Genomic DNA, 20,911 nt, shown 5'->3' with positions numbered 1-20,911 from the left:
GAGTTGCGCACTTAGTATGCAGTATTATCCTTTCAGCATTTATAAGTAATACGAATTATTCTCTTCTTACGTTTAGTCACACATTGGCTATTAGACTTTTGGGCTATTAGGTTCTTAGCTAGCAATGCTTATAGAGAAGTGGCGCTCGAACAAATGAGTATGTCCTATAAAAATAACTCTTGAATGAGTTAGGTCCAGCAACAAATGTATCGCTTCTAATCTACACATCAACGGTTAGCTAACGTTCTCTGTACAGTTGAGTAGGAATCTTGCTCCTTCATTTTTTTTCATCATATTGTCCTCGTCGTATAGTAAATACAATGCCAGAAAATAAGCAAAGAAATACTTCTGTGTATTGTTTTCTCTCTCGCAAATATTCTCCTCTATTAAATTACACATTTCCGAAGGCAGAGAAGCATGTAGAGTCTGTCGGTACAGAGTAACGATTATTCTTTATTTTCTGTAAACGTATATTTCGAGAATTACGTATACGTCAAGCATGACGAGAAACCAATATAAATGAACAAAGACACACATATTAAACGTATTGGCAGTGTTGAAAACTTTCACAATCGGTGGATCAGGTTTTGAAACATTAATTGAGTCTGTGATAAAGTGTTACACAGATAACGCGTACAATTCGTTACTTTTACATACAAAACACAGAGGTTTTTGCTGGCTGACTGGCTCTGGTTACGGTATACTCGCAACATTTTTCTGTACAAGAGTAGAAAAACTTCTGAAAGATATCTCCGGCGATTCTTCTCCTTAGAAACTGCTCCAGCAGCAGTAGAAAAGAGGCTTGATATGCGAATATTTACACGTTTAGTGATACACGTTACCGTTAATACTGTCTCCCTGTTGCGACGTAGAAATATAATTCTCCGTGCTTTTTACCAAATTTAAAATCTTCGTACAAACTACCGTGAGTATTTACGATTACTGCTTTAGGTCTACTAACTTTTTCGGCAGCAAAAGTACTATCTCGTGTTACGTTTTCTTTGCTTGAAATTCTTTTCTATAAATACGTGCTAATGATACGTTTCGCTTCACTGAGAGAGAAGTCTCTAAAGGTGATGCTACGGTCAAAACATTCTAGTTTAGTGTGCACACTAGAACGCTATCTAGAAGATTCGCGGAACAGGAAAACAGTTAAAAGATCGCCAAAGTCTTCCACTTCGGAAATTACGAATAGGTTGCCCTAAGCGAAATTCGGTTATACAACTTCGATCACACTTTTCTCTCAGTGCTATCTTCGTACCTATCCTCTTGTAGATTATCAGGGAAAAAAAAGCATTCCTCTCGTCAGTCTTTCGATTACCATAAAAAGAAAAATGTGTATGGCCGTTACTATTCCGTTCATTGTTCACAACACTTATTCAAGCGGTCGCGTTTCGATAACACTAAAGTTTTTATCACTGTCCTTTGATAAGAGTGCGCGATAAGAGTGACTAGTACTTTCTCTTTAGTACCTCGAAAGCTCGCTAGTATGTAGCTTGAAACACCTATTATCTACATTTAGTAACAAGTGTATTTATTTTCCTAGCTTATGCAGTTTTTTGCCTCAATGTTTATACTTTCTAACGTGACCACCTTTCGGTACTTGCCTCTTTACCATCGATCATTACGGGCCTCAACCACTGTCACAATGTTCTGTGTGCCAAAAGCTTGCATAAACGTTGCTTGTGCGCATATTCTCCTTCGCGTAGATTCAATCGAATTTAGTTGATAACATTTCGTGGGATTAAACTTTTATTTTGAACAAACAACGTTCATTATTTGCTAGGGAAATCTAAATAATAATACCTTGTCACTCCGTGCAGTGATTTTTCTGGTTCTATGACAATAGATCGTTTACGTAGAATCTTTCCATGAGGCAGTGAAATAAATAACGATGGTGATGCAGGCGTACATCGTGCTCATCGAACTGTACGCTTTTAAATTAAATATAGAGCACTACGATTGGACTGGCGAAACCTATAGCATTCTGCTACCCTGTCAACAGGATATATCGATGTCATTGAGTCAGCGACGAATTCTGAAGTAATATTTAACGATTATTTAAATTAAATACCTTCGTTCCATACATCTGATAAGCGCTTAGCGTGGAGTACGATCTTGATTTGGTTCCGGTGAACATTATATGGTCAAATATGGTCCGAGCGTGTCGGCTCGAAGAGACGTTTTGCTAAGATTATTTCCAACTTATGATCGTGGGGCAACGATTAAGCGCTTTTCAGCAGAGCTTTACAGGTCAATGTATGGCACGAAGGTAGGCCTGTCTCAGGACGGCTGAGGTCGAGTACTTTTTTTGCTGCTACCGAACGTGAACCAAGTGCCGACTTTACGTCCTAACGAGTTCGTTGTGCCCTGTCCGACCATAGTGGGCATATCGTAAGCCGACTCTCTTTTGTACGCTTTGTCTGTAATTATTCGATTCAGACAATTACAATGATTTCACATCCTTCAGATACGTTCTTATTAACGTTAAAGTGGTCAATTGTTTTACGTACTGCGAGGTTTGATTGGCGGCCTGATCTGCTGCCTCCTCGCTGCGAGCCTGGCCAATTGTCTGGCTGCAGATGGAAATTCCAAACCATCGTTCCTGTCCTGGGCGACTAGTCTCCGTTCCTCCGACATGGCTGCCAACCACCGATGCTTCTCTTCCGCTGTGCGACAGCAAAACAGTAACCACTTGTCTCGAACACAGCTGTACACTTTTAGACAGTGTCTCACGGTTACTCCTAATTGATGATCTTTAAACAAGCCAGAGGATACATTGTAGAACAACAGCACGGTGTTAATTAAGCAATTAGGAGATCCACGGTCATCCCTCACCTTTCCCATCGGGTACGTCGATCACTTCGCTAGTGTCGAGATAAATCCGACCTTTGTACACGTAAGTATTTCGCTTTATAATATCTTTTTTACAGTAAACTAGTTGATGGTCGAACAAAAAGAGGGTGATGTTGTTTGTCCACATGCCAGTGGTGACTTTCACCGCTTCACCCTGATAAATTAACTGGGACGAGACTTCTATGAGATCCTCACCCTGCGACGTTATTAAGAATAACATGATCGGTATAAAAAACAATCGCACTATCTAATATCCAAAGCGAAGAAGCCAAAGTGAACTCGTACCTCCCATCCTTCGACCCTCAGCTGCCACGCAGCCAATTTCTCGAGACTTTCCATCCGTCTCTTTCTCTCATTAATTAAAACTGCCACACCTCGCATCGCTTCCAGAGCTTCCTGGATCTTATGATAGTCCGGGTGCTCGGTCTTCGTGTATTTCAACAGTTCCGCCAATTGTAGCGGATATTTACATATTCGTTGAACGGGCGTTAACAGATAACCGTCCAACGGAATCTCTATCAGACCTCTCATTAGTCTACAGGCTTCGAAGAATTTGCTATAACGATTATGCTGATATAGTTCTTGCAACGTGGCGGTGGCCATCGGATGACTGTTACAGTACTCCGAGTACATGCGAAATCCTGCCCTCTGGAATGATTTCAACAATGGTTAGAATGCAACAAGGATTAACGCGAACGACAGCGATACAGTAAGCCCATTCGGCTGTTCTTACATGATTAAGGAAACATTCACCGACGCAACTTTTGTACGGAGCGCTCCAGTCGATCCGAGTCTCAAGCTCCTTCAAGAACTCGGACTGGAAGTCCAGCAGATCCTCGAGATTGATAAATATCGTCTCTATTTGATCCTCGGTGAACATGTCCGTGCGCCGTCGGCATTCAGCTACATAGCCTTCCGCGACGTCTCTCAGAACTTTAACGAAATCTCGCTCGGTCTGGACCAGCTCGCGAACTACGCTGGCTCTCACCTGCTCGTTCGACAGAAGCGAAACACTTGTGCGCCTCCTCAATTGAGAGTTGGAGGTGCCGCCGGAAACCATCGCCGCCAAGCAATCCTCGACGGTGTCTTCTTGGCTTACGCGTAACTGGGGGAAGAGAGTTTTTCACTTTATTCTTCACCGACACAAATCTGGTATCAACTAATTCGTGAAGAAGACGATGATCTACCCTAACAAATGCAGCCGGGAACCAGCCATGCTCTCCTCTACAGCTACCCCACCACCAGTCCTTGTCCAGGTTGTCCAGAACATCGATCACGTCGCCAGCACGAAAAGCCAGCTCCTCCGGCTCCATCGCCACGTGGTCCCAAACAGCTTCAGCCAGGATCACGACTTCCTCGTCCATCGTCTGCTCGAAGGACTTCTTTCTGTCCGTTAAGGAGGCGATGGACGACTCGGAATCGGACATCATCTCGTCGTCGGACGTCCCACCTCTCCCGTCCTGTTCGTCCTCCGACAGGACATTTCCACCGGGCAACCTCGCGCCTGGTTTCAAACAGAGGGGATTGTTCTTATCACACGAACAAACGGCATGCACGAGCAGTTCGAGGCTCGGTTCTGGCGTGCATTGAGTTCCGCCCGGTGGTTTGTATTTCTCAGATTTTTAGCTCGCGGTACGAGACGAGCATTCACATAGTCGAAAAATCACCCTGCAGGTATCCATCGTAGGCGTTGGCAGCGAAAGATTAAAAAAAATCGTTTATGATGTTTCACGGGGGGACAAACTAATTTTCTCGCTAGAGCTTCGTGAAAACTGTGTCGGGAACTTAACGGCGATGGAATTGCTGACGTTAAAGGAGTGTCTTGCTCGCGCAAAGAAACGTTTCGCGAAGCTCCTCGAGGGTAATTAGCTTCTACTGCGGCTTGCAAACAAAAGCGTATATTCACAGGAAGCAGTCCTTACGGAACGAAGAGATATATCAACACGTTTAATACAGGAGCGTATCCGCATTCCTTACTGTCAAAAACTCTTCTTACGGGTGCGTTCTGTTACAACGGTGAATGCTTTCAGACTTTTACAAGGGTGCATGCTAATTCAGAGCACTCTCGGAAGTGGTGTCTAGAGAGAAACTGGATACCATTGGAGTAGAAAGTGTGCACTAATCTTCGTCAACAGGGCTTGCTACCAGTGGACTTTCGTACCAACCAAACGAGCAATGCGCTAAACTAATTATCGTGCCGTATACTTTCCTAAGTATCTCTCGAAAGGAAATCAGCCACGTAATAGGGCAATGCGAGAGAGAATCAAAAGCGCAAACATCGTAGCTTCCAGTTAAAAAACTGGTAAATCGAAGGCGCGGATCAATTGCTCGTTTGCTCGTGAGGAAAGCGAAGAAGATGCCTACGTTAGAACTCGTACAATGTCAGCCGACGAATCCGGCTCTAAATCGACGGGAGTGTTAGCTTTACCTGCAGTTTTGGTGCGCATCAAAGGTGATAGCTGATTGATACCCAGTGGCTGGCTAAGTGAACGCCTCAAATTTGTCCGAGAACTCCTCCCTTTCGCGTTACTGAGACCAGAATAAAATCGCTATTAATCTTCTTCCTCACCCTCGCACACGTTCGGGTAGAGGATCAACAAGCTTGTGTTTACGTATAAGCATCGATACAACATTCAGCAACGAATTACAATAGGTAAGTATATATATATATATACACACGACAAGGTATACACGTGTATACAGAGTGGTTCTGCAAACTGACCTGCCTCGAGCAATCGCTCATTCCCTCATCCTCCTTTTCCATTATTATAATTAACTGCTGTCCACTATCGCCAGCAGCCATTATAGCCCGGAATTGAACGAATCCACTAATCAACGCTAAAGTCGCCGGCCAAAGAGATCTTAAAGACGATCCCGAGCAACGATCGTGCTATTGGTAATATTGGCATTTCTTGTTCTGTGTACATGCGAGCCGAAGCTACGTGGTTCTGTATGCAAATCAAATAAAACGGCTTGTTCTTACGGTAGTATATGCCCGTCGTCGCGGAAGAACCACTCCGTACATTGTTATGCGTGGCAGATCAACTTGTTTTACGAGGAAAAATTGAAAGAAGGTGGTTTGTTATAATACCCGTCTACCTACCACTATTCTCCCTCGATTTACTGGAAAGGTTCGAGAATAAAGAATTTAAATTTCGTCAAGGACATTGTTCAAAAAGTTGTTGTTTTGATGATTGTCTAATGTCGTGCTATGATTCGCCCCGAGTTGGCAGAGAGATTGAAAAGAAGGGAAGAAGAACGACGGAACGGCGAGCCGTCCGTGTAGCGCCCGCCCGAATATCGGCAATTCGATCGCTCGCTCGGGGAAAAGGGGAGAAGCAACGGTAACGAAGCACCTGGACTTTTCCGTCGTTTTTGGGGCGGCAGTGTCGCTACGATTTCCACGCGTTCGTCAGGACGAACGGCGATTGCGCGCGAGTGTCTCCCGCGGAACTCGAGCGGTCGCCGTACACGATAATAGCAGTGGGAGTCTGAATATTAATCGGAATTCCAAACATTCGGGATCGCACGTATGTATATTCTCTGGCAGGGCGATCGCTCCGGAAGTTTCCAGATTTCTCGTTAGAAAGCTCTTGCCCGCAGATGGGAAGTAGTCAATGAGGCGTCTGCGATAAAGGGTGCGAGGGCGCGAGGATGAATTCACGATCGTACAACGCACCTTCTCGGCGTAACGATGTCATGGGAGGAGTGCCTCGGACTCAGCCTGGGAGGCCTCGTCTTGATAGGTGAAGGAGTCGACAGCATCCTTCGATAATTGTGCGCGTGGCTGTAGCCGGACCTCGTGTCCCACTGCAGTAACCTCTGACCTCCTAAATCACTGTTCGTTCTTCGTACATGCTGGTGCCTGGACGTTCGACTCTGCAGATCCGCCTGAAAGTGTTACACATCCTTGTTAGCGCCCGCGTCTACGCTAATTTTCGTTGGATAGCGAGGATGCGCGATTCTCCTGGGCGTGACGCTAAACCGTGTCCTCCGGACAACCCTGCTCCCCACCTTCCTTTTTATAGACACGTTCCATCGGATTTCGCGAATGCGGAGGCGCACAGAGACTCCTGACAGATTCGTCACGGTCACAATTTCGCGATCACACGGCAGAGAGATTAGCAATTCGCCGATTAGAACGTACGCGATGACGTTAGAGGGCAGGCCTTCGCGATTTCAAACGCTTTTCTTTTGTCGTTTGTCATTTTCGCTTTCTAAAGACAGAACAGACTCGACTAGGAATTCTTGGAGACGTGTCAGTGGTGTGTGGGATTATTTCACCGTGTCAGGTTTAAGATACACTTTTCAGATGAAACCGAACTGTACGTACGTAGACGAAGACGACGGCGGCGAGCGAGCAGCTCTGATTCGACTTTAGCGCACGATTCCATAAATCGTGCTAGCTTGGGTGAACAACTCGATATCAACTAACCAGGACTGTGCTTCCTCTCCTCGTATCCTGGCTAACGCGATATATTCTCTCGTCGCCTATCAGCCACAGTCGGTGATCTGTACGAGCGTGGCTAAACCGTATACAAACGTGAGTAATGCGAGTTATTGTACCGAAGGAAACAGTCATACGCGCGGCCTGATAATGACTACAAACGCGCGATGCTCTTAATAGCGGTTATAAATCACGGCCGAGAGAGTAGCGTCGCGGCGAGGATAAAAGCTGCGCAAGAAATTAAACAGAAAAAAGTGACTCGCTCCCAAACGTTCATACATATCGCTGTAACCCTTTGCGACCACTGATCCTTAATTCTAGCTGCGATATCCACGTAATTATTAGCGTTCTTCGAGTGAATTAGTTCCCGTTAAGTCTAGCTACCGACGGAAGAATGTTTTGCATTCGTAAATCGCGATAGAAACAAATCTGATTGGAATGCTTTTTACACTAAGTACAAGCAAGTGCAAAACAGTTTTCCTTGGTGGTGCAGTAGGTCCGATTGATTACGTTAGGTACCCACGGGTGAAGCGACAGTGAAGCTTCTCAGGCAACACCGATGTTATTGGTATAACACTGGTTAATATAAATGTGAATGCAGCGTGTAGTGGGAAACAGGGCAAAGAGCGGCAGTCTTTACCTTAAACTTGTCGATCAGTATCTGGTTGATGAGCTCGGACTGGGGCCGTGATTTGTCGGCGACTCGCCTACGAAGGGCTGGAGGGCTGTCCGTCTCGTCTTGGACGTCCGTGTCGTGGGACTCGGAGCTATCACCACCCCCCATCATTCCACCACCACTGCCCCCAGTCAATGCTCCACCAGATACCATCTGTATCGTTTGTACAATTCATTTCATTATTCGTACTTTCCCGTAGAGCCGTTCGACTGGCGCGACGCTTTATGCCAAGGCGATATTCACGGGGGACCTAATTATCTTTAATTCCCGAATGGGAGATTTAAAAGAACGGGACAGTATAAGTTCCGATGATCCGCATGGCTTTCAGCTTCGATATTATCCCTCCCTCTTTTTAAATGGAAATGCGGACTTAGAGCTAAAGTACACCGCGTCTAATTTTCAACGTGGCATCCCCTTACCTCGATCTGTATTCCACTGTCCCCGCTATTGCATTTCGCATTCCTAGCCGCTTTGCTGGCCTTTTTCCTCTCCTTGCTACTTCTCCACACAAGAGGACCGAACCTGCGGCGGCGAGTTTCAGCGTTATTATTGTACATTCGTTCCCCTTTTAAAGGACGCCAGTTTCTATGGGGAAAAAGCTGGGCCGGTGAAAATGTGCTTAACCTACCGGAATTTCTGGTCGTTGCTGGTGTCCTCCTTGTGCTGAGAGGACTGCTCGACGACAATCGACGGTGGCTCCCGTTCCTCTTCCTCGTCCAGGGGGCCAGATCCGTCGTTATCGTCCGCCGGACACTCGCTCTCGTTGCTCTCCTTGCTGCCCTTTTTGTGGAACCTCAGGGAGAAGCTCTTCCTGAATTTCTGCAGGACGCTCTCCTGCTGGCTCTGCGTGCTCGAGCGGGAAGGATTCTGTGGCCCGGAAGTGGCCACGATGTTGGTGCTCAAGTTGGAGGACTGCTCTTGGAGGCGCGAATGCGAGACCAAGGGAATTGTCGCCTCCGCTAGAGGATGCTCGGTTGTTACGTGACCGGTCGTCCCCTCGTCCTCTTCGTCGCCCGACCACTGTCGACTGTTCAAACAACACAGTGACGAGTTATTATCGCTTCCTTACACCGTTCCCGATGTAACTGCTATCAACTTCATCCTTGGCACCGAGACAGACACCCAACGAAAAATCAATTATGTACACTCGACAAGTTTTATTCCTTTCAAACCTCAAGCTTTCGTTAAGGGGGGATTCTCGTCTAACAGCCCCAAAGGTAACTGATATTTAAGAATTTTTTAAAAAAAAACTGTTGGTCGTATTGGATTAAACTCTTTTGGGATGTAATCAGGCATCTTTAAACTTGTAGAAAATATTTTCTTTGTGTCGAGCCTTCTTATTATTTATTAATTATTGTGGAATCTTGTCCACTCCTTCGACGATGTAACTCCTGTTGGCGGGATGTAACACCTATCACAGTCATCTGATTGCAAAAAAAATGGAAGTTTCTTAAAGTTAGATAGTTTACGCTGGGATTGGTCCACTTTGAAGGAAATAAATGAAACATTGAAAGAGTTATAGCGTTTGACAGAAAAAAGTAAGTTTTTTCCTTAGACAAATTTTTCATATTATTCTTTATATCGACGAAAAAAATGTTATAAATAAAAACTAAAATTAAAATTTTAGGCCCAGTACCAGCGTAAATTATATAAATTTTCTTCTTTTGCGATCAGATGACAGGTGCTACACCTGACGCCAACATCGTCGAAAAGGTTACCACGATTCTACAATAATTAATAAATAATAAAAAGGATCGACGTAAACAAAATTCTGCAAGTTTAAAGATGCCTCCTAATATCCCAAAAGAGTTTAATGCAATATTAACAATAAATTTTTAAAAAATGAATCATAAATTTCGGAGGCTGTTAGACGAGAAGCCCCCTTAAACTGTGTGGAAAACGGAATTCTCTCAAATGTAAGATGCAACGTAACATACTCCTCGGGAAATAATCAAGTTTGACTGTAAAGTTCCGTTTGAAAAAAAATCTTATTATCCGACCACTTCGATACTTGACCCGTTTCTTGAATGGTTCGCAAGGTTCGATTAAATGCGCGGCCGAGACATCGACTGATTCAATTATCAGTTTAATCAATGGCCCATTGTGATCGCGGATGGAAAACAATTTACGGGCCGCAGGAAACTTAACACCGCTCCTTCCTGCTGCGACTCCGCAGGAGACTCGCCGTAAAATTGATAGATCACGAAGGTACGCCTCGCGTCTGCCGTCTCCAATTTATGGAGCTGAACACCGGAGTGCAGCAGCTGACGAGATGACTGGCCGAAGCTGCATAACGGAAACGACGCCGTCACGAAACAGCCTCTGTCTGTCAGGCCACTTTGGAAACGGAAACCCGCGGTTTCTCAGCGAAGATTTCGAAAGCGTTTCGCCAGCCGGCCGGTGTTCGATTACAATTTCTCGAACTGCGATTGTGCGTCGCGTTCCACGAACGCTACCGAACGATTTATATGTCGGGCCCTCGCTCAGCTATCGTTAAATTTTATGGTAATTAGGGCGGGCCTTTATAATTTAGGACGCCACCAGCGGTGAAACACGAGTCTTAGAAAAAGGCACACGGCATAAAGGGTGATTTACATGGAAACAGAACACTCCGACGAGTTCTTTCTGCTTAAAGGTGCGCGTAAATTCTTCAATGCTCCGAGGCTTTGAATCTCTCGAATTTCATGTAAGAGAAGTATGGTTTTCACAGAGAAACGTCGATGGGATATTTCGGTCCGAAGACTAATGACTTTTGGAAGAATAATAACCCTCGCCCCTCGTTAGCCTGATGAAAGCATCAAAGGAGCAAAGTAGATGTTCCGTTTCTGCTGAACCATCCTGTATATTTTTCTACTACTCCTAACAATATCCCGAATACTTCGGGGTAATTAACGCACGGCTTTTATTAGCCGTAATTACATCGAGACGAAATAGTTTTTGCCTTGGAAACGGGGAGCGTTAACGGGGGCGCAGATGTTATGATTTTTCATTCTGCCGGCGTTTTGTTCGTACACACGTTTTTTCGTGCACCCGTTTTTCTCCGCGTCAGATTAATGGGGAAACATTGCGCAGCGTCACGTACCACATCATGGAGACGATTCCGATCGATCCTCTTCCCCTTTCAGAGAAATGCTTATCTGGCTTTCCTTATTCCTCGTTCAAACACCATTTTAAGTCCTTAATCCTTCCGTCTCTCGAGACTCATCACGAACACGTACACGCTTCTTCGTTCACTTAAACTCATTTGAATTTCAATTCTTGGCACAAAACAGACAACGAGACTAATAGCTACCTCAACCGGTCCAACAAAAATTTCGAAAAGACTTGATCTCCATTTACCGCTGTTTATACCAAAAAGAATTCTCATTTCACCAACAAGTCTCCACTCGTACCGGTCACTTTAACGCGCCAAGGCCCACGAAATTATTATGCACACCAAGAACCACTCGCAACCACTTTTAGACAGGAAATGCGTCGAGTGACGGTCCGCAGGCGACTGGAACCACCGGATGATACACGAAACCACCTTTGTCCGCATGCGTTTGTATGCGAGTGACGCTTATACGATTCGTGGCACAACGATATTCATGGAAAGCTTGCCGAGCACCAGAATACCTTCCACTCTGAAAGTCTATCCCCAGTGCACCGAGCTTCAAGGAGCAACCGTCACTTGTTGATCCAAGGAAGCGATCACGTGCGCCCACATTTTCACACACGACCACCTTTTTCAAGTGGGAAAAAAAAACCCCAGCAGCTCCAGAACTAGTCGAGTTTTAAGAAACAGTGCTCGCTATAAGAAAAACTTTGGATCTTCGAAGAGCAGGTGCTGGGACCGTCGAGCGAGGGTGGTGGGTGCATTAGTTGGCGCGTCTCGAGGTACGAGCGCAAGTGTATCCGTGGAGCGCGAAGCTACTTCCCGCTCTCAGGGAGGAGGAGCGTGCGAAAAGCTAAAGGGGCACTCTCGAAAATAAGAAAATCGCCCGGTACCACTCTTGCACAGGAAGTGCATTGAACGACGAGCTGCGGGCGACTGAAGGCCTCGCCGGCCACACAGAGGACCAGCGCCGCTCACGTGTGTGCGTGCCGGGGTTTGTGTGCCAGTGCACCTCATGAACTCTTCCGAGAACAGATTTCAAGGGTCGCTTCAGGTATAAACGGACGAGCCGAGGGTTGCTCGTCCCTCCCTCCACCGTCGCTCTTTTTACTTCGTTCCTCTCCCTCCGTCGCGTGTTTCACCCTCGCTCCCTCCTCTTTTTTTTCCTCTCTCCCCGTCCCGTTCGTTCGGGGGGTTCGTGGGCGGGAGAGGAGCGGCCAAGAAGAGCCGTCGGTCTCCACAAAAGGTACCATTTATCCATTGTAGTGACAGTGGCCTGCTGCTCCTCTCTCGTTCCCCTTTTAATCGCCGGAATTTTTACTCTCCTTTCAGGGACGCGCCACCTTCCACGTACAAATTTGACACGGTGCACCTACCGCGCGCTCCGTCGTTCTTGCTAATCCCTGTCGGCGTCCTCGTTTCCTCTGCGCCCCGTTTTTCGCCCCTCATCCGTGTCCGGTCCCTCGTTTGTTGGACCGTCTCCGTATCCATGCCACGATCTTCCTCCGATCGACGATCGACTTCTAGATTCCTAGGTGCCTAAACCGATTTCTAGATTTTCCGTTCCGATAAATAGTGCTCGGCTTGCCAGGCTCTTTCACGCGACACCTTGTTCGCAAGATAAGTCTTCACTGATCAAGAGAAGCATTCGATGCTTGATACTCACAGCTCGTAAGATGCTCTAAACCTCCCACGAACCACGAGAATTTGTAGCCCAGTAATGGCTAAAAGGTTTACAAGGGTCTGACGCGAATTTCTGGAAACTCGCGAAAATTTCGTGAAGGCAGGTAGGTACTATGTACGCCTCTGAACGGAAGCTCGGAAACAGCGGTCACGTTCGTGACGTTATTATTTTTCATGGGGCCACTAGTCTCTTGGCAAACTCGCCAGTCGTTCCCCCCGATTTATAACTCGTGTGTGCCAGAGCAGGTGGCACGGATGCGCCATAACTTACATTCTTATCGATCTGTGTACAAACCTAGTATCGGCGCACGCGGGTGTTACACCTTCAAATTTTCACGGTGCCGCACAGACGTTTGGAACGATGAAATTTGGTCGTTGAGTCGCAAGTTTCGTGATCGGTCATGCGGAAACTTCCGATCTAATATCGCGAGAGGATCGTGACGAGATCGCAGATTGTAAAGTGCGGCAAGCTCTCGAGCGCTTGGTCTGAAAATATTTTTCATGGAGGAATTTTTCACGGAGACTGGGAATCCGGGGAAAGGGCCGATAAAGAGAAACTTCATAATACTTCTACACGACTGATGGAAAGTAGGAAGTTTCCTACGCCCGACGAGGCAGTCGGGGGTAAAGTTTCGCTCTTGAATAGGTCGCGAGATGAGTTGAGGCCGCGGCGGAGCCGAAGAATATTAAAAGATGACACTCCTCTCTGAAGAGCCTCTCCAAACTCGTCCATTTTTTTTTGTCTGCGACGAATTACAAAATAACCTCGCGAGGAGGATTAAATTATTCCCCGGCGGAAGAAGCTCCGGTAGAGATGCTGCGAAACGAGCGACTTGGGGGCGAGCGATCAGACTTCGAAAAGACAATTAAAATCCCGCGAAAGTGATCGCTCGAATGCTCGGGCCGCAGACGTTGATTTACATTCGCGCGGAAGTATCGTCGGCATCGCGGGATCTTTAATTGGATTCTCGCCCGAGGAGCGCGATGCCTTCTTTTTCTCTAAATCCGTTCCGTCGCCGTGGAGCCGGGGGGTTTCAGCGCGAAACATTCGTGTACGAGCGAGGGGAAGTTCGTCGCGTTAAACGGAGCGAAAGTGGAGGCGAAGCGACTCGACCGAGTTAAGAAAGGGGAACTCACTATGTCCTGAAACTTCGAATTAGAATAATGCCGAGCCACGGCTCATTGTTGGAACTGCCGAGCGGTGAAAAGTTTCGCAGCGAAGTGGTTTAACGTTCCACTAAATTATTACTAACTCCGCGGTATTACCTACCTGCAGATTGCGGGACGAGAGTTACAAATTCATCCGCTGTGCTTTTAAATTTGAGAAATATACACGAGGTGTTGGCGATTCAAGAATTAAGCCAGTGTCTGGCCGTGGTTCCCGCGGCAAATGTTCCCGAGGACAGTAGCTTCTTCGCGAAACGTCCACGGGGAGAATTCCCTGGCCAGACGAGCCGGAAGCAAAGGGGCGCGTCCGTGAAACTGGAGAAGATGTCGCGGGAGATCCTCCATTCACGTTGTAATTAGTGCAACGACCGGATGAATGTTCGTCCAGTTACAAAGTCGATGGCACCGTGGCGGGTCATTCGAAATAACGTCTTTATTCCTGCCTCGGCAAAGAACCCTAGGCTGCGAGACACGCCGAAGGGATCAAGAGGTCACGTTGGAAAGCGGGAAAGCACGAGGAGGCACTTCAAACGAATCTGAACGCGATCATCCCGGCCCCTTTGATCTATGCTTCTGCTCTTCGATCAACTGCTTTTTTTTTCAACTATTTTTTAGCCCCCTCGTTGCTAGCCTCTCCTCCGCGTTACCGATAATCCCGCAAAGTGGAAACCACTGTTTTCGGCGAGCGACATTCTTTGTCCCCGTGACAATTAAACTTGTCATTTTTTTGCCCCCAAGAGGCGGGAAACAGTGAGATTAAAATGTTCCCTGATACGCTCGGAAGTGATTATCGAAATTTTCTTCTTACGAGAGATTCCTATGCCACTCCGCTTGCTTTCTCTTTCCCCCGCTTATTGATTTATATCCTCTGTGCAGCCCAGTGGTGCAAGTCGATATCGTTGAAACTCACAAATAAACGTGTACCGAGAGCAAATAAATTAGGCGTTTATCGCGTTTGTCTCGCGCGAGAGAAGCCAATAGCGCTACTTCAATATTTGCCTGCACGATACTTTTGTCTGAGGCAAACGCAGCTTCCTGAAACAGGGAAATCTTCGCGGGAAACCCACGGGGCATGGTACCAGCAGGTTTCATAACTTATCTCGCGCACCCCAGGTGTTTGTACGAGACAAAATGACGGGGGGCGAAAGGAGAGGACAAACGCAACCAGAAGAGACGTGGAACACCGACCTCGTCAACGAGGGCCACACACTTACTCGAACGTGCTACATAATGTATGTCACATAGCATTACTTCCTATTACAGCAACAGAAGTAATGCTACGCCTTTCCATCTTCTCTGAAACCGCTCGATCCACTCGAGTCAACGTGGCTCGGACAATTTTCCGGCTGGTATTAACATTTTATTTTGCCCCGTGTCTCAACACTATCGATCACTGATTTTCTAAAAAGAAGTTCAGAGTAAGTAACTTTAGGGATGAAACGGACTTCGCGGGAGGAACGATTCAGAAGACACGAGCGCTGAGGGCCAAGACGCTTTTTTTTCACGCGACCCGAACACCGATAAAATCACTCTGCCGCCATGTCCCCCGAGGTCTCGATGAATTATAATGTTGATTCAAAAATAACTCACCTTTCCACATCGCGATCCAAGAGGGCCGGCGTGCTCGACGCTTTGATACGCCTCTGCGCCTTGCTCAGCTCAGGAATTCGTCTTCTATCCTTCCCCGCGTACGCGCTCGAGCGTTGATCGTGCAGCGGCTGCAACGGAAACATAATCGGAATTATTTTACACGTTGCCGCGGTACAAGTTGCGCGAAGCCCCGATCAAAATGCTAGATGCAATAACCCGCTGATAACCTCACGCGGGAAAGTAGCGAGCCCGTCGATCTTTCCCATGATTCGACACGCACGAATGCTCCCGATCGCTCCCATCTAGACACGCTCATCGAAAGGAGTCTGTAATAGCTGAATATTCCATCGAGTATCTCGTTAGCGAATTATTTCACAAGTGGAACGCCGGCTAGCCTCGATATTACCCCTGACTACGGTATCGCGCTTCTATTTACGTTCAACTTCAACGTTTCTTCTTACTGGCCATGTTGAACAATGGGACGCGGCCGGTAGCAACCGAGCTGCACGCTACTGCACGCTTACGGCGCGATAAGGACGCCGCTACTCGAATATATTTGATTTAATAATCCACTTATCGTAGAGAGAGATTATTAGGATGGCTAGTAAAGATAGCATGATTATTTCAAAGCTATCCAACTGCAGGGAGGTAAATGAGAGTAGTAGTCAGTCGACCGGTATTCAATTCGCAATTGCCTTGAATTATTTAATGCTCGCCCTATTTCCAACACGTGCATGTATATTAACCCTACACTGCGCACTGTAGACGCTCCGACACACCACCTTTAAGTTCAAAATAAAAGAGCACCAGAGACATTTCTGCATCGAATAGGTACGGTTATTTTGTGCGAAATGCAAATCATTTTCATTTATAAAATGCAAAGAATGTTTCGAGCTTGCAGTTTTGTCTGAACAAAAATAATTGTTTTCTAAAATTTCATAGTCAATGAAGCACGTCATTAAATGTAACTGCGCGATGTAGCAGATATGATAAATGTACATTAATTTCAATAAAAATATATACACGTAACTCAGAATTTGTCATTATTTTTCCCGGATTCACAGGCAAAATCTACGTTAGAAAATATATTTTTTTTTTGCACAAAAGAAATGCGCAGAATGTTCAAAACATTTGAGCGAAGTAACACCCAGACACTTAGCCAGTTCCCACCCCTCTTCTAATTTCTACTCTCATCGTCTTCTAGGCACCCTTCTCAGTATTACATTACTTCTCCAACGTTTCCCAGCTTTTAAGTGGGATAACAATCGGTTATTGCACCAAATTATTCTTCATCCTGGATAACAGCGAGTTATTTAATCGCCTGCCAACGTATTTAATGAAGTTTTTAAGATAGATAGAAGTCAAGCTATTTTACTGAATTTCTGGTGCCGAGCTTCGATGCAATGGAACGCCACCGAAATGGAGGTAATTTCGCCGATGTGGCTCGTGTATCGAGGCAGTTTCTTCACTGCCACGAGCAACGGCAGAAAATCTGCGCGTCGCGTACATATCTCGGGTTCCTCGCACCGCAGAAATGAAAGGGGTGCAAATGGCACGATGCCACAAAGCTTGATTATATGTACGACCATCTCCTCGGCTGCTACGACGTTTCGCTAATTAAGGCCCGCTCGTTCAGGCAAGCCTTTTTCACGCACTATAGTTTAATATTTTAATAAAACTTCCGTCGGTCCGCAGTCACGAACGCGTCGCTTAATTAATGTCTCGCAACAAACTAGGAACAAAGAAAAAGAGAACGGCCCAATTATTTTTAAAATATCGCTCTTGCGTGCTCGTTCTCTTGTCGCGCAGCTTCCTCTGCTTCGCGATAACATCGCGAGGAAATTTTTTCAGACCGTTCGAAGGAGAATGGTAATTGGGTTACCGGTTACAGCGAAGAGGACAAACACGTAGGGACCTATTACGAGATTCGTATGAATTCGGTGAAGCATCGAGCTGTATAAAGTGTCTTGTATAGAGTATCAGTAGCGTGTCTCTCTTAAAATTCACGACGAGGCAAGCACGTTCGCAAGAATGGGAAAGCAGAGATGCGTTTTCGAAGAAAACTGTGGCAGGTATGTGAGGAATGCGCGATGTGTAAACCGTGAGAGAGTGCAGATAAGTGTGAGTGCCGCTGGAAGGCATGAGGGAGAGAGAGAGAGAGAGTTTTGAAACATGACAAAACATACCAAAAACTGTGTGTGTGTTTCTCTTTTTCGTGGATCCGTTCTTGCGGGGTAGGTTCGTGGAACGAGTCGCGTAACGTATTTCATACATACTTTCGGTTGGTGATTCAGGCCGCGATTCGGGATCACGTACCGCAGCGTCCCGCAACAGAGGCAAACACCGTCAATAAATATTTTCCGAATGGCAGGGTTTGTTTCGCGGCCGAAATTTCGCGGTCCAGACGTTTATAAATTTGAATCCGAATGGTTCCCCCCATACGCCCGCACAAAGACCAATATTTTCATTACGCGCCCATTCCGCCCGGTTTCGTTGGCTCGCTTTCGGCCCCCGGTGTCCGATCGAACTTTTAGAATCTGTCTCCGTGGTACGTGTGCGCTTGCAAGGGTCACCGCGTGCACCAACGATAGATACATACTATCGAACTACATCGCGTCGACCTTAATTAAAAGTTTTAATTAAAGGTTAGCACGAATCCTCGCATGGTATGTGCATATTCAACGTTGTAAAGTATCTTTCGCGGTTCCCGCCTCCGTTCACCGGAATATTCCTTTAACGCGTGTATTCAGTATCAGGGCGCTGCTTCTTAATTAGGAAATTCGCGACTTTTCTGCCGTTTCGTTACGATCGAGTTCAACGTAACGGGGTTACGACTTAATCAGTTTCTTCAATCTACACTGCACGTGTTTACTTCGCGGGCGTTGCGTCGCTTCGAAGAAATTCACCGTGAAAGTTTTTAGGGGAGGTTTTAGGGGCGCCATGTTTCGAAATTGACACAACTTTCTCGGGTATCGGTAGACCAGTCGATCGAATCATAGACTCCTCTTCCCCTGTAATACTTTTTGAGATGCCATCGTGGGCTGAAGCTTTGAAGCTTAAATAGTTGAGCCAAAAATACGTACCCTCTAAGTTCGTCTGCTTTAGGCGTACGTAAACGCTTCGTCGAAATTCGAAATGAACATATTTCAGTGCTTTTTGCTTAGCCACGGCAATCCTGGGTGCATCGAGTAAAGTAGGCAGGGAACAGTGAACTTTTACGAAATTTGCTGCTCGATGAGATTGACTGCTATTCTAGGTCTGGTGGGACTCAACGATCAGGCTAGGTCACTCCGGTACAAACACCTTTTTCATATCAGGTTCTTTAGATCGAATCTGGCCGAGACCGACCCGATAAACAGAGTCTGTAATACAGCTAGCCAGCCGGCGTTGAACGCTGATATTTTTGCCGACTCCCTGCGCACTTCTAAATCTAAAATTTTGTCTAAATTAAGCCCTGATTAGCTGTGGTATATCTGCGATGTCAACCTCCTGTACCTAAGGGCTTTATTGCTTACTGCTTTATCGCGTTTTGTTCTCTGTATAAGTGGATTTTACTTCCGTCAATTAAACTATTATTATTATTAACTTGAAGGTTTCCCGAGAGGGCGAAAGAAGCTGAGGGGTCCCACGAAGAGGGCAACAGGCAAAAAAGGCAATAAATGGAAGTGGAATCAGTCGAGCAACCGTTCGTAATTAAGAGACCGGGACAATAGCATCGAGACATTTCGGTGCACTGAATTCCTTCGCTGTGCACCGAGTGACGCGGACAATGCTCGTCCTCGAGGAGTCAAGTGACTTCTCGACCTCCCTTTGGATACACCGCCTTGGACAGAAATGTGGTCCAAGCTCGTTTAGAATACCGGAAGGTGTATACACCGTCGATCGATATTTTGTTGCCACCAATGTCTTCACCTGAACCCTGTCAAACTCTATTTCGCCCGAAACGCTGTGAGTATTCTAATGTGCATGTTGCGGCGTACTTCTTAAGGGGTTATACCTAGTTAGGAGGCCGAAAGGAGGCGAATGTTTGTAAATGTTTTTGAAAAAGCGGAAGCATATTTTTTCCAAAACTTTTTACACTTAAAAGAGCAACATTTAAAGAACGTTTGGTAATTCTTTTGTAGAAAACTATTTACGTTTATAATAAAAATATGACAGCCAAGAAGCCTTTTTAAAAACGGTGAGCAAGATAGTATCTCAATAACTGCACCAATCTTTCTGAAATTTTGTGGGCTTATTTTTTATATAAAATCCACTGAATGACGGAGGGATTTGTTTTCCACTGTATAGTTTCGATTTTATCAACGAAAAATGGCATTAGTGATAACCGTGAAGCCATTTTTCGTTTATATAATCGAAACTATAGAATGTAAACTATAAATGTTGCTCTTTTAAGGGCAAAAAGTTCTGTAAAAATATATGCTTCCGCTTTTTCAAAAACATTCACAAACATTCGCCTCTTTTCGGCCTCCTAACTAGGTATAACCCCTTAAGAGGATAACAATACTGAAGAATAAGGAAACTATGCATGAGGTATAGCATATATCTTCATCTTTGAGGGCTTTGAAGATTTCTTCTTACCCATGTATCGACGTTACTCTAGGTTTATGTTTAATACTCTTCAAGATTACCAGAAGTAGGTCTCTGCCCTTTCAGAACACAGTGATACTATTCAAAACTCATAGTCCAAGATTCTCACGTTGGTACTATTTAAAATTCATAGTATTTGTGGTGTTAGAATGCTTCACTTACATCGGTGTCTTTTTTTATCCAAGCAAGGCTTCTTTTGAAAGCAAGTTGCCTTTTTAGGGGCACAAAGTTTATATTATGGCCATACAGTTGCTAACTTGTTCCCCAATTTCATTATCTCTTCTCACTGATTTAGTTCCAAATACGTTCGGCATGATGCACGAGCAGTCTCCTCGAGCATCGAGTAGCCAATTGAGGGGGTTATAAACGACGGCTGGAAAGCGTCGGTCTATAATAGAGCCAAGTATCCTTAGCAGAATTTTTGAGTCGCGTCGAACCTTAACGCCTTGACGACCACCTCAGCACCTATCTCGTATGGACCCTAAGTTTTCCACTCGTCGCCCGTCACCGTATCTCGTACGGACCCTCAGTTTTCCACTCGTCGTCCGCCTCCGCATCTCGTACGGGCCCCAAAGCCGCATTTCCTATATCGCCCGGGCGTACAGTGATGGTTTTCGTTCCGAGGGCCTGGACCGCACGGACAGGTTTTCGTTTCAGGGCTCGATCGTCAAGGGGCTAATTAATGTTCTCTGAGAGCATTTGCATGTAGCTGTCAGAGGCTTTAATCTACGTACACCTCGGGCCTAAGTTGCACAGAGCGCCGATAATTCGAGACTAGCGAGGTCATCGACGAATTATTCGTCTGTGC

The 20,911-nt window shown here is 45.9% G+C and overlaps 1 protein-coding gene across 5 annotated transcripts in view; it reads right to left on the bottom strand.

Annotated features, from left to right (window-relative positions):
* Window positions 1–436: 436 nt before the first annotated feature.
* The window catches only part of Rhogef3 (Rho guanine nucleotide exchange factor 3), a 114,056-nt gene continuing 93,581 nt past the window's right edge, over window positions 437–20,911 (bottom strand). For 2 of the 5 annotated variants that reach the window (XM_076807295.1, XM_076807298.1), the window contains 12 exons: window positions 15,514–15,641; window positions 8,608–9,006; window positions 8,399–8,501; window positions 7,944–8,132; window positions 6,536–6,747; window positions 5,285–5,385; window positions 4,044–4,360; window positions 3,590–3,961; window positions 3,142–3,504; window positions 2,839–3,052; window positions 2,514–2,756; window positions 437–2,423 (listed from right to left, as the gene is read on the bottom strand). In XM_076807295.1, the coding sequence (XP_076663410.1) occupies window positions 2,284–2,423; window positions 2,514–2,756; window positions 2,839–3,052; window positions 3,142–3,504; window positions 3,590–3,961; window positions 4,044–4,360; window positions 5,285–5,385; window positions 6,536–6,747; window positions 7,944–8,132; window positions 8,399–8,501; window positions 8,608–9,006; window positions 15,514–15,641 (2,781 nt within the window). In that variant the 3' untranslated portion in view covers window positions 437–2,283. The remainder of the gene's footprint in view (window positions 2,424–2,513; window positions 2,757–2,838; window positions 3,053–3,141; window positions 3,505–3,589; window positions 3,962–4,043; window positions 4,361–5,284; window positions 5,386–6,535; window positions 6,748–7,943; window positions 8,133–8,398; window positions 8,502–8,607; window positions 9,007–15,513; window positions 15,642–20,911) is intronic. The other 3 variants (XR_013084720.1, XM_076807296.1, XM_076807297.1) reach the window with 3 other exon arrangements.

The sequence above is a fragment of the Andrena cerasifolii genome, chromosome 2, assembly GCF_050908995.1.
Source record: "Andrena cerasifolii isolate SP2316 chromosome 2, iyAndCera1_principal, whole genome shotgun sequence".
NCBI classification, from domain to species: domain Eukaryota; kingdom Metazoa; phylum Arthropoda; class Insecta; order Hymenoptera; family Andrenidae; genus Andrena; species Andrena cerasifolii.
This window is presented reverse-complemented; position numbering and strand designations above follow the sequence as displayed.